Here is a 13113-nt window from a genome sequence, read left to right as displayed (position 1 = left end):
TAGATAGATAGATAGATAGATAGATAGATAGATAGATAGATAGATAGATAGATAGATAGATAGATAGATAGATAGATAGATAGATAGATAGATAGATAGAAATAAGGAAATATTAAAAAAAAAAAAACCCACACATTTATGAATGTAATTAAATCATCACAGAGTTTATTTCAATAATAGAATATAAGAACCATAAAATCAAGGGCAATAAACACAGAAATAATGATCTGATCAAGTAATAAATTGTACTTTCCAGGGATTTTAAATTAAATATATTAGATATATAGTAGAACAATTTACAGTAACAGTTTACACATGATAACAATAAAAGCAGAGCAAACAATTACAATCATCTGTGTCTGAATCAGGATTAAAACAACTTTTCCTCCAGATTCGTGTTTTGGGCTTCACTGCTTCAAAACCTTTTCCTGTAAGCCCTGCTCACAACATGATCCATGTTTCAGTGACTGCTCAGTCCATTTAGATGTTTTTAATCCAGTTGGGTCTACTTCAAACCAGTTAGATATGTTGCACACAATCTCTTGTGCTTGTATACTCAAAGATGTGATTATCATCTCAATCATCATGATGAACCAATGATGGATAAAACCAAAACTAAGAACTATGTAAGTAGAGCTGGACAACTGCGCTGTCAAAACTTTCACATAGCCTCATTCCAGCCCAGGCTTCTAATCCTCATGGACTGATGGGAACCATCAAACATGTAGACCAGTGTGTACTCTAATATGCCGGTGTGTCTTTATTGACTTGAAGTCTGTTTCTAATGTCCACACCAGCTGACGGAGGCACAGGTTAAAGGATCACATACTGCTACTACAGTAGATTCTGAACTACCAGTCAAAACTGTCAGACCCCCCTCCACCTCCTAAAGGAAAGACCTGCACTTTTAAGGGTTACAATAGCCTGTTAAATTACAGCTTGATAATTGATGGCAACACTTTGTATGGGTAAACCCACTGTTCTTACTTAAAAACTGTTTCTATAAAAATAGTCTTAGTGCAGACTATGCTAGTGCTAGTATCTATACTGAACCACAAATTGTTGTATGTTGCCATCACAATGCAAGAAAAAGGTGATTAAACAAAGAAATAAACACAATGAACAGCGTTCTGACAGTTTTTACCTGTTAAATGAGCACTGACTACAAACTGACAACATGACACTGTAGAACAGCTGGTGAGAATGAATTTGTGGACAGTGTGAAAATTTTGACAAGTTCAGCTGTGCAGTCTGCACAACGTCTAGCGCAGAGCTATTTTTGGTCACTGACCCATCATTTTGTTCAGTAATTTGTTCATAACAAACCCCTCCAAACAGCCTTTAGTTCAGCGTTATTACAGTAGGGCAGGACAGGTAGACTGCTACACTGGGCTGCAGTTTGAAGATATCAACATTCAAGAGGATTCAATGTTGCAGATCAGCAAAGCATGCAAAACCAAAACCACTGGCATCCTAAAAACTGTTAGCAAACGCCACCATGATCCTGGCCGCCACCCTGCATGCTTGTGCAGCATAGGGGAAGGAAACAAGGTCCTTTACTTTTAGAGTCATTTTGCTCCATAGTAAGTCTCAATGACTGATAAGGTCCACTTCTTGATTGTAGATGGGAAATATGTAACATAATACCGTAGAAGTCACATAAGCAACATGAGTAGTTAAAGGGAAGGGGGCTGCAACTGAAAAAAGCAAAATGGAAGAAGAAGACTTTGATATGGGAGGTATGTCAACAGCAAACGTCTTAACAAAGGTTTTTTTGGTGGGGGGGGGGGGTGACGATGACACAGTGAATGACTTTCCACTGACCACTGGGAGACGAGACAAACATGTCATCTCACTGTAACTTGATGAGCGAGCAATTACAGGCAGCACAAACAAACACAGTCTCTCTTTGAGCCTCTGGAGCTGAAGAAGAAAAGACAAGAGGGAATGAAGAGCCAGGATATAATGCTGTACCATGACTGTGTTCAAGTGTCTCAAAGTGAAAATCTCTGCTCACCGGTTGCCCCCATGAAAGATCTCAGCACCTTAAATGAACAGCATCTCGAACAGAAGCTGTTACCACAGTTACTGCAGTTTCTCTGCAACAGAAGTGACATCACATTGAAGCTTTGGCCAATACAAATGTTAACACTGAAATAAAATGAGGTGAGAGGGTGATCCCTACAGACACATTTAGAACAATTTTATATTCTCACCCTTTTCTTCAGGACTGAGAAGACAGCACTGCAGCTTGAACAGTTACCTTTAAATAGATAAATAATACAAAATAGGGTGTAAAATGACAACAAATTGCAGTTCAGCGTTGTTCAGAGCCAAAATGTGAGAAAAAAGACCCTCTTTCATTACTTCTGTTCCATAAAAGAAAAAATATCAGTGGATGAGTCAGAGCACACTGACCTGTGCTAGTGGTGGGGTAGCGCTTACGCAGCCTCTCCGTCAGCTTGGACACCTTACTGCGTATTGGTTCATTGCGACTCAACAGACCATTTTCAGAAATGGTGTCATACTCCGGGGCTCCCAGAGGCCCGTCGTCATCCTCCTGGGGGAGAACAAAGAAAGGGAGGGACAAAGACAAGGCCCATTACATTCAGCATAAGACAATTAATTGAGGCTGATGGCATAAAAGGATGAAACACATTATGAGGATTTCAACCAGTTTGAGAGATAGGTGTTTGGCAAATAAACCAAGAATGATGATGACAAGTAAGAGAACTTCTAGTAAACCATGCCAAGATGAGAACGAGCTAAACAATTAATTTATCAACACAAAAAAACACAAGCTTGGACTCCATCCATTTGCCAAAGACAGGGACATAATTAAAGCTAAGAGACCGACTTATTTCCATCTTTTCTGTAATGCAATGACGCACCAAGGACCATGAAATAAACAAGGGTCATGAAAACATCCAGATTAATACAACTCAATCCACTGAAATGTGCAGCAACAACTTCATACTCTATGACATCCAAGAGAAATGGAGAGTGAGAAAACATTGGGAGGGATAATGTACAGTGTATGAAATAAACCCCAACAGGATGATGAAGGGTCTTTAACCACCCAGAAGGAGTTTAATTCACAACACCAACCAGTTCTCTGTACATTATGCTGCTTATTACACGGCTGTTTACTAAAGAACGAGAAATGAGGTGTAAAAGTGATTTTATTGATTTAAAACAATTTTCAGAGTTTACGATCAAAACGGTTTCTAATAGATAACAGACTATGTGAATAATGGAGCACTGCATATTCTACAAAGCCATGTAATAAGCCGAGGATTACGATGGAAAGAGTAAGAAATTCATCCATCCAAAAGGTATCAGAAGCATTAATTCAGGGGTTGTTTTTGCTATGTTTGCAGCCAGTTTTCTAACAAAAGGGGAAAAAGCACATCAAAAACTACTTATTTTAAAGTCTCATTTATAGTATGTGTAATTCTACTCTTACACATATCACATACTGTGACTAAATTAATAAGAAAATACTTTTGAAAAGTCAACACCCTCTAATTTTAATACCCCCACCCGGTCGCACACACCCTTCACTGATATCCTGCCTACCCAGAGATTAATTTTGAGTCTTAATTTTCAACCTTTTCAAAAACTTTTCAAAAATCTGGAAAAAAAGGCATATGTAAAGAACGTGTGTGAAATTTGAAAAGAATCGGTGTCTGAGAAATCTGTTGGATAAAAATCTCGAATTGACAGACGGAATGGACGAGGCCCTCTTGGGCAGGGGCAGTAATATAATAAAAAAAAAAAAAATTCATTGCTGGTTAAAGACGCAAAATGCCTTTACTCTCAACATCACGTCTTAATATAAAGAATGAGCATCCTTTAAGACAATCAGTGATCAATAGTTGAGGACAAGCTTGTAAATGGATGGATGGATGACACTAAGAAATCCACTTACCACTAGTACCAAAGGGGTTTCCTTAATGGAAAGCAGAACACATGAGAACAATGTTACCCATGTGTACGGAAATCTACATACACAGAAACACACCAGGAGCATACATTAAAAGAGGAATGCAGGTGGCAACTACACCACATGTGGAACTCACACAAGTGTACAACACACAACACAGGTGTTCATGTGTCATTTAGTAGCTCTTTTAATGCATGCTCACAACTAGTCTCTTCTAAACTGAGGGGAGGGAAGACACTCACCTGCAAGGAAACTGAGTGTTCCTGCATTCAGAAGACAGCAGAGGAAAAAAAAAGGAAGTAACAGAATATGTCGTCAGAGTGAGAGGTGGATTTTTCACAATGTGGCAACCAGCTGTGCAATCCTTATTAAAACTACAAATGTAAAGGTCATGACAAATGGCACACACACAAACAGATTTGAGTATCTGGGTAAGTGTTTGCATGAAAAGAAAACAAAATTGTGTGCTTGGAAAACACACAGGTCTCTATCAAAAGTAATAATGAATGACAGAACAAGATTCTCAGTTTGAAGGTTATAGCGCTGCAGATCCTCACCTCATGTTTTAGCTCCTCCTACCAGAGAAGTGTATAAAGGACTCAAGGAGGAGACCAGAGGACAGATGATTGGAGGTAAAAATATTTAGATATCGTCTCCTCTGGGCCAGAGGTCAGTTAAATATGATGTGTAGAATAGCTGCATCATTAGTCTATTATTTTGTTGTAATTTACTGATGTATTTTATGATCTCTAAAAGTACAGTTCTATGGAAATTTAGGATTAACTTCATTAATTCAGTTCACAACATGGTCAAATGTATCAGTAGGTGATGCACACATGTTAGACATTTTATGTATCACACACAGGTTTGATTGTCCACTTGATTATTAAAAACAAACAGAAAACCAAATACTTTCTCTGAATGATGAAAACAGACAGACAGACATCAGTCATGTGTCTTTTATACATGACAGGTATGTCTGACAAAAGGACTTCAACAATGAAGCCACCTGTGTGTAGACATTCTTGAAGTTAACACACAGAAATTGAATCCCTGGTCACAATCAAGGAGTTGAGGAGATGGAAAATAGGGAATCAAGTCCATAACAGCGCATGATGTGGTGAAGTAGCATGGGATGACGGAAACTGTTGTTTTCATCACTATTGCCAATGAAAATCTACTGAAAGTGGCTCAAGCAGAAACAACAACGAATTTATCATTCGAATGAAATGTACTCAATGTGATCGTTCCGTGTTAAAAATGAGAATACGTTGCACTGACAGATGATCTAATAATATGGGCCGCTACACTGGATAAAATTCTAAGATTTCCCTAAATTTGGACATATTTGATATAATGAAACCACTCATGTCAACAGAATATATATGATCTAAGTGGTCATTGTAGACATCTCAATGAAGAAATTATACATATTGTATTTTAACTGAAAAGCAAAGACAGCCAGCAATAAAGATATAGAGGATGTATTATACAGATCCATAGTGGACCAGGTTTAAGAACTGTCATTACCTCAATAGCATCTTTAAACTCATCATCAGGTTCTGCCTCCTCTGCTTCTTCTACACTTCCAGGAGACAAGTCCTGTTAAACACACACACACATTTTAATATAGAAATGCAGAGGTGCAGAGTACAACACTGAAGGCTCACACATCCCTGGTGGTCCAGGATCAGCCTCACTGATGCCTATTAACACACAGCCAGCCACAAAAAAGTTCAATGCTTTGATATTCAGCCTTAGCTTGATTATGGCATGCATTCATGGTGGCATTGTTTTGATAAGCTTATGCAATGCCAAAACCTTTATATGTACATACATAACATTGCTGAACTGAGACCTGGCCAACTAAAGTAGCCCCAGATCATGACACTGCCCCCACAGGCTTGCACTGTAGGTGCTAGGCATGATGGGTAATCACTTCATCTACCTCTCTTCTCACCTTTTTCTGTTGAGACACAGTCCAGTCTTTATGGTCTCGATCAACCTGAAGCTTGTTTAAAAAATGAGAAGCTACTCACACTGCATAATAATTCCTATGTACCTGAATGTGTAAACATATAAAATGAACATCTATCTATCTATCTATCTATCTATCTATCTATCTATCTATCTATCTATCTATCTATCTATCTATCTATGTTACAGAACTTGTTACAGCTGAAACAAACTAATAACTGCAGTAATTATCCAATGGAAGGCACTATTTGCTTAGGTAAGTAATGTATGTAATGTAGTAATGATCCATATCGATAGGCAGTAGGATGATAAAGTTACATTAATCTGAGCGCCTGTTTAGCCTCTGCTTGTAAATACACTGAACAAAAATATAAACGCACCACTTTTGTTTTTGCTCCCATTTTTCATGAGCTGAACTCAAAGATCTAAAACTTTTTCTATGTACACAAAAGGCCTATTTCTCTCAAATATTGTTCATAAATTTGTCTAAATCTGTGTTAGTGAGCACTTCTCCTTTGTCCTTTGCTGAGATAATCCATCCACCTCACAGGTGTGGCATATCAAGATGCTGATTAGACAGCATGATTATTGCACAGGTGTGACTTAGGCTGGCCACAATAAAAGGCCACTCTAAAATGTGCAGTTTTACTGTGTAGGGTGGTCCAGGGGGGTCAGAAAACCAGTCAGTATTTGGTGTGACCACCATTTTCCTCGCACAGTCTTCTTCATGAATTCTCTGAAACAGCTCTGGAGATGGCTTATGGTAGAGAAATGAACATTCAATTCACAGGCAAAAGCTCTGGTGGAGATTCCTGAAGTCAGCATGCCAATTGCATATTCCCTCAAAACTTGTGACGTCTGTGGTATTGTGCTTTGTGATAAAACTGCACATTTTGGAGTGGCCTTTTATTGTGGCCAGCCTAAGGCACACCTGTGCAAAAATCATGCTGTCTAATCAGTATCTTGATATGCCACACCTGTGAGGTGGATGGATTATCTCAGCAAAGAAGAAGTGTTCACTAACACAAATTTAGACAGATTTGTGAACAATATTTGAGAGAAATAAACCTTGTGTGTACACAGAAAAAGTTTTAGATCTTTGAGTTCAGCTCATGAAAAATGGGAGCAAAAACAAAAGTGGTGCGTTTATATTTTGTTCAGTGTAAAATCACAACTGAGATTTTATATACTGCAAGACTGTAAGTGAGGTGATTAAAAAGGGTGAAGCAAATGTATACTTTGGTTTGCATTATGGAACAGGATAGATTCAGTAACAGCAGGGGATAAAGCAGATAAGAAGCTTATAGCCATGGTTGGTTTTAATGTAAATCACAATCTAAATACTTTAGTGTTCAAAGGCAGCTCAGTGTTCCTCCCTCTCACCTCCAGACTAGTTGGTGTGGGTGTACTGTCCAACACGTTGCCCTGCTCCTGTTCTTCACAAAGCCCCTCTGAGGCCTGGACCGGGCCCATATGGAACAGCTTCCTTAGGTCCATTAGAACTGGAACCACAGGAGAAAGTACTTCACTTCAGCTGCACTGAAAGAGATTACGCTGTTCTTCCATTATGCTGCCTGATAGCTAACCTCGGCAGAAGTCTCTATTCCACAGAAAGATGGCGCTGTTGAGCCCAGCAAGCACCCAACCCACAGGAGTAATGTAGAGCAGACAAACCACTATTAATAGAACTCCATAGAATCTGGAGAGGAATGTTCAGACAAACCACAATGTGAGTGACTACATGTTTACACATCCTTATGAACAGAGTCAGATTTAATTCTACTCGGTTTCCAAATATCAATGTTTTCATTACACACATATTGACAAAACATCATATTTCATAATATTCCTATTACATTATTTGTATTGAATGCAAAAACATTATCTGTAGTTTTCTGTACATTGCTGTGTCAGATCAGCAAGTCAGTGTAAATGGATTTAATAGTAGTGTGTGTGTGTGTGTGTGTGCGTGTGTGTGTGTGTGTGTGTGTGTGTGTGTAGATCCAGACCTTGATGACTTTGTGTGATTATCCCAGTACAAGACCTTGTAAACAGCTTCTGCTGATGTACAGGCTGATGACAGCATGTCATCTAGGCGCTTTAACCTGGAAAGAGTAAGAAACATGAGCACAACCATAAACACACAGAAAGAACACGTTTACACTCTAACCTGTACTTTAACATGTTTTAAAATGATCACATATCCCTGACAGCTGGTCACAGTTCTATACTGTCTAAGAAAAGGTTAACCCATTTATTTTGATTGATAAGAAAACATTTCTTTTTTCAGAAATAGTCTACTTAATGAGGGTATAAAACCAAGCATGCATGTTTTAAAGTACTATGTGGAGTTTTTGACCAAAGTATATAATTTGTGTGCAAAGCAGCAATGCACAATACATGCACAGGTTGAAAATTTGAAAGTGTCATTAAAACATTATCATTAACTTAGAAGTTTTCCAAAAATGTACATCCAGAAACATTACATTTGAAAACTGTGTGTTTGGAAACAGTTTTTATTCTTTAAAAGTGTGTGTTAGCAAACAACAAAATGAATAGTGTCCAATTCAAGACAAGGTGAAGTTGTGTTTCATTTTTAAACAAATTTAAGTCTAGATTATGTTTAAATACACAAACATCCCCAAACAGGACACAGGCATTTACACAAACTCTCACACAGACCAAACAATCCAAATCCCCTGAAGTCTGTTTCTTACAAGTCTTTGACTTCCAGCATGGCCTCTTGTTTGGTGAGATGCACTGTGTGCAGGTCTCTGCGGTGCACAGCATGGTAACGCCTCTTCTGCAGCTCTGTCTCTGAAGCTCTGCCCGCACACCTGTCCTGCAGGTAACCGAAGGCAGCAGGCAAGGACACTGCGACAACACCCACTGAGAGCCAGCCCACTGTCACCAGAGAGGAACCATAAATTGATAAATTATTAAAGTTTCTTTAAAAATATCAAAAACATATCAGTCCTAACCCTTAGTCACCTTACCTTCATTTACAGTGCAGAAAAAAACATTGAGGAATACACAGACAAGCAGAGAGCACAGGGGCATCCGCCATCTGAGAAAAAAAAAAAAAAAAATCTATATAAATATGGTTTTTCTCCATAAAGCATAGAGCTATTACTCTATGTCATATGACACTCAAGTGGGCTACAGACACAACCGTACCCAAGCAGGAAACGGGTCAGTTCCACAGCATCTGCAACTGGCTCTAGAAACAGAGTCATTCTCTTGTAGGACACCACCATGCTGAAAAGGTCAAAGTTCTGGGTAGACCTCGGGCTCCCCAACTCAGATGCATCAGGAGAGCCGGCTGTCTCTTTGGATAATGAGTGTACCAGCTCCCCCCGCTCCACCGAGCCCTGTGAAGGGTCCTGGGATCCTCCTGAGCTGTGCAGTGTCATTTCTGCTCAAGTAGAGAAAACATCATCAGTCAACATGTGAAGTGACATGTTGTGACTAAGGACTTTGCAGAACAAACAAAAAGACTGAGTCAGTATTGTCTAAAACTCTGCTTCCTCAAACATAATTTGTGACAGAAGGATTTAAATAAGTCATTCTTGAAACATTATCATGAGGTAAAGGTGAACTTTAAAAGTAAGAGTTTAACTTATGAAAATATCATATATCATCATAAACTAAGTGCACTTTTGTCTAGTACACTTTATAAGTATTTTTTTCTGCAAGTCTTAAGTGGAAGCAGACTGTCAGTGTGAAGGACGATGAAAATGATCTGCAACATGTAGCCTCACCTTAAAACTAGCCTAAGGGAACATGTTGAAACAATCATTATCATGAATTTCCCTGGAGATTAATAAAGTTCATCTGAGGTCATCTAAATCTGATAAAGGGGTTAGGATTCAATATATCTCAATACTGTCTACATATCTATGCAACTAAATATCACAATACACAAGTGTATCAACATATGCAACATAGTTAAAACTGCAGTAAGTTCATCTGACATGCTTATTACTTCTAATACACACTTTGGACAATTATTATTAATTCAGAGTCATGTTTATGTCAATTTAATTATCACTGCTATTAAGAGGTTGATTATCTTTCAGCTCTGTGTTGGCTCCCTACTAATCCCAGCAATGAACTTTGCATATCAGCTCAGACAGAGGCCAAGTCCCACCCTTCCCACTTGTTCCTAATGGGACTTTACTTTGGAAAAACTATATTTTCAAATCAATGCCAAGATAAAAAATGTTTTGATCTCATTTGAATTATGTAACAAATAACACGTATAATGTCATGTGTGCAAATTCAGAAAATAGTTTTACATGTCAGTATAGTCGCAGTTTGTCATATAACCATTGAAGAATAAGACTGTAAAAATGCGTAATTAGGACTACACACTTAAAGTTGCGTACTGTTATCCTAGCTACCTGTCAGCTTCCACATGACCACAATCATGCAATGTGATGTAGATGAAACAGGCCAAGTTAACAGCTTTTTAGGTGTTGGTGAAACACCTGACTATAGTGTATTAATAACTCACTGTAACTGTGTCACTGTAACTGTGTGATAAATGAATGAATGTTGATGTGTGAGCAAATGAATGGATGTTGATATGTGAGTGATGCATATTTTGTTTTTATTATATTGTTATAGTTATTATTACTATTTATGACTCCGCATCCTGACAGTACACCTAAATTTCATTGTACATTATGTACATTGACAATAAAGTATCTTTATCTTAGCATTCTTATCTCGCAAAATTCATTTTTAAAAGAGTGATATTTAGTTTTGTTTTTTTTTAAATAGAATTATGCATTTGAATTATGCATTTTTCCCTACATAAACCTCTCTACATAAACTGTAAATGCTATGATTGGGCCTGAATTCTTCATTAATTCAACTCCACCTTCAACCCTATTTCTGAGTAATAATGGATTAGATTTATATAGCGCTTTTCTATGATTGCACACTCAAAGTGCACAGTGGATCCATTATTCTTTCACTCTCACATTCTCCCTCTGGTGGTGGTAAACTACATTTGAAGTCACAGCTGCAGGTTGACAGAAGCGTGGCTGCCAATCTGCGCCTACGGCCTCTCCGACCACCACCAAACACTCATATGCCAAGGACACAACAGCACATGACTGGGACAGAGCGGGATTCGAACCGCCAACCTTTGGTTACTGGACAACCCGCTCTCCCATCTGAGCCATGGCCGCCCACAAATGACTAATGACACCAGAAAGGTTGTTTTGAACGCTGGCCCTTTAAATGCAAATGAGCCACTTCAGGCCCCACCCCCTCCAGGTTGTTGGCTGTGCTGCTCTGTCCTGTTCAACCAACAACTGAACATTTTAGGTAATCGGCTCAAAGTTTGGATATATTTTCAGTTTGGACAACAACCGCTGCTGCTGACAAACACTTTCGGCGTACTCAGAGAAATGTTCGTCGGTAGTCTTGACCTTATATGTGCAAATGTTGTGACGTAACTAGTTATACAGGGTGGGGAAGCAAAATTTACAATATTTTGAGGCAGGGATTGAAAGACAGTGTATGACCAGTTAGTTTATTGAAAGTCATGAGAATTTATTTGCCACAAGAAAATTTACATGATAGAAAATGTTTTTTTTTTTCTATGTGTCCTCCTTCTTTCTCAATAACTGCCTTCACACGCTTCCTGAAACTTGCGCAAGTGTTCCTCAAATATTCGGGTGACAACTTCTCCCATTCTTCTTTAATAGTATCTTCCAGACTTTCTCGTAATAGTTTTGCTCATAGTCATTCTCTTCTTTAAATTATAAACAGTCTTTATGGACACTCCAACTATTTTTGAAATCTCCTTTGGTGTGACGAGTGCATTCAGCAAATCACACACTCTTTGACGTTTGCTTTCCTGATTACTCATATGGGCAAAAGTTTCTGAAAAGGTATGGATAATAGTGTTAGGTATGATTATGACATCAATATATGTTTGGTTTCAAAACAACTGACGTAGTGCCTGCTGAGAAAAAACAACTAAATGTTCATTGTAAATTTTGCTTCCCCACCCTGTAGACGTAACAAAACAAGCACGAATTAAAACAGGTTTTAGAAATCCACTCAATTTTTGTCAAAATGAATATAAAGATAGCTTTGCAGCACCTGGAGGGTTCAAATTCAAACTTTTTGAACTATTTGGGTCCAAATACACAAATAAATGAACCAAAGAGTGGGTTTAGCAAAATATGACCCGTTTAAATTAATGCTGGCAAACTGCAAATGAAACAAAAATATCTGTCTGTCATCATTACTTGCATTCATGTTTTTCTGAGATAAGGACCCACGTGTCACACCGGAAAAGGAGGTACTCCACCACTAGCTGATGTAGACATGATGAGAGCCGAAAGACTCAACCAAAACAGTAAACACAAAACCTGTGAGCAATGACCTCAAAGTCCATAAAACTGTGCGACCAACTTTCACTTAGTCATTTGGTCTGTGACACTTCCCTTTAACATCCTATTATCTGACAAATGTCGATAACATCAGATATCGTAAATACAGAAGGAAACTAAGCATCTAGAAGTGGCCTTCACTGCCGTCACACAGGACAGGTGGCTCTGCTTGACAAGAGGACAGATCCATCCCTTTTCCATCAGTCTGTCTAATATAACCCAACTCACCTGGAGCTGGGTGTTTAACAACAGCCAGCGGGTGAAGCAGCAGCGACGAGAGCGGCTCAGGCGGAACCAGCCGAGACCATCTGCCGAGAGGAAGAGGAGCCTCCGAGTCCAACCGGCCCGGTCAACATGACAGCAGCCCGGTCACCATGACAGCAGCCCGGCCTCCCGCACCTGCCGAACCCCCTAAGCACAAGGCGGCTTACCAAACAGCCTGTTATTCGAGGATAAAAGCAGTTTCTTCGTCTGGTCACAGCAGGTATCCGGGTTAGCTTTGTTAGCTCTGTTTTCTCATTTCACTTCCTCCTCTGAACCAGGAGGAGCAGCTGATCACAGAGAACACGGAACGCAGAGCCCAGGTAATCGATCACAGAGCAAACTGAGCTCCACCCCAGTCTTCTCACCCTCTGGAGTCGATTTTTACACACTTTCTTACATTACTTGTAAATAATATAATGGTACTTTTTTTCCTAGAGCGCTGTAGAGAGGAATAGTTCAGCCTAAATGCTGAAAGTTTGAAGTCAGATTTGTGAAAATGTTCAAATCTCTTGT

The 13113-nt window shown here is 38.9% G+C and overlaps 1 protein-coding gene across 3 annotated transcripts; it reads right to left on the bottom strand.

Moving 5' to 3' along the window:
* Window positions 1–148: 148 nt before the first annotated feature.
* Window positions 149–12894, bottom strand: zfyve27 (zinc finger, FYVE domain containing 27). 3 transcript variants are annotated; one of them, XM_030140794.1, is made up of 14 exons: window positions 12565–12894; window positions 9101–9338; window positions 8920–8990; window positions 8641–8827; window positions 7933–8028; window positions 7510–7622; window positions 7307–7425; window positions 5477–5548; window positions 4189–4209; window positions 3932–3952; window positions 2419–2560; window positions 2217–2263; window positions 2018–2099; window positions 149–1923 (listed from the first exon to the last, which is right to left on the bottom strand). In XM_030140794.1, the coding sequence occupies exons 2-14, from the start codon at window positions 9334–9336 to the stop codon at window positions 1853–1855; spliced, it is 1278 nt and encodes a 425-aa protein (XP_029996654.1). In that variant the 5' UTR covers window positions 9337–9338; window positions 12565–12894; the 3' UTR covers window positions 149–1852. The 3 variants fall into 3 exon arrangements, with proteins under 3 accessions (XP_029996654.1, XP_029996662.1, XP_029996669.1); XM_030140802.1 differs by lacking the exon at window positions 3932–3952 and having other exon boundaries at window positions 12565–12893; XM_030140809.1 differs by lacking the exons at window positions 3932–3952; window positions 4189–4209.
* Window positions 12895–13113: the final 219 nt, after the last annotated feature.

This window comes from Sphaeramia orbicularis, chromosome 1 (genome assembly GCF_902148855.1).
Source record: "Sphaeramia orbicularis chromosome 1, fSphaOr1.1, whole genome shotgun sequence".
NCBI classification, from domain to species: domain Eukaryota; kingdom Metazoa; phylum Chordata; class Actinopteri; order Kurtiformes; family Apogonidae; genus Sphaeramia; species Sphaeramia orbicularis.
Note: the sequence above shows the minus strand (reverse complement) of the source record. Positions and strands in the feature narration are given on the sequence as shown.

Bases quoted from the DNA above. Each gene is read 5' to 3' on its own strand.
- zfyve27 (XM_030140794.1), bottom strand. From the start codon at position 9,336: ATGACACTGCACAGCTCAGGAGGATCCCAGGACCCTTCACAGGGCTCG. The intron at 2,561-3,931 runs GTAAGTGGATTT...GTTCTCCCCCAG, and splicing joins AAACCCCTTTGGTACTAGTG to GAGGATGACGACGGGCCTCT. The intron at 1,924-2,017 runs GTGAGCAGAGAT...TTTCTTCTTCAG, and splicing joins ATCTTTCATGGGGGCAACCG to CTCCAGAGGCTCAAAGAGAG.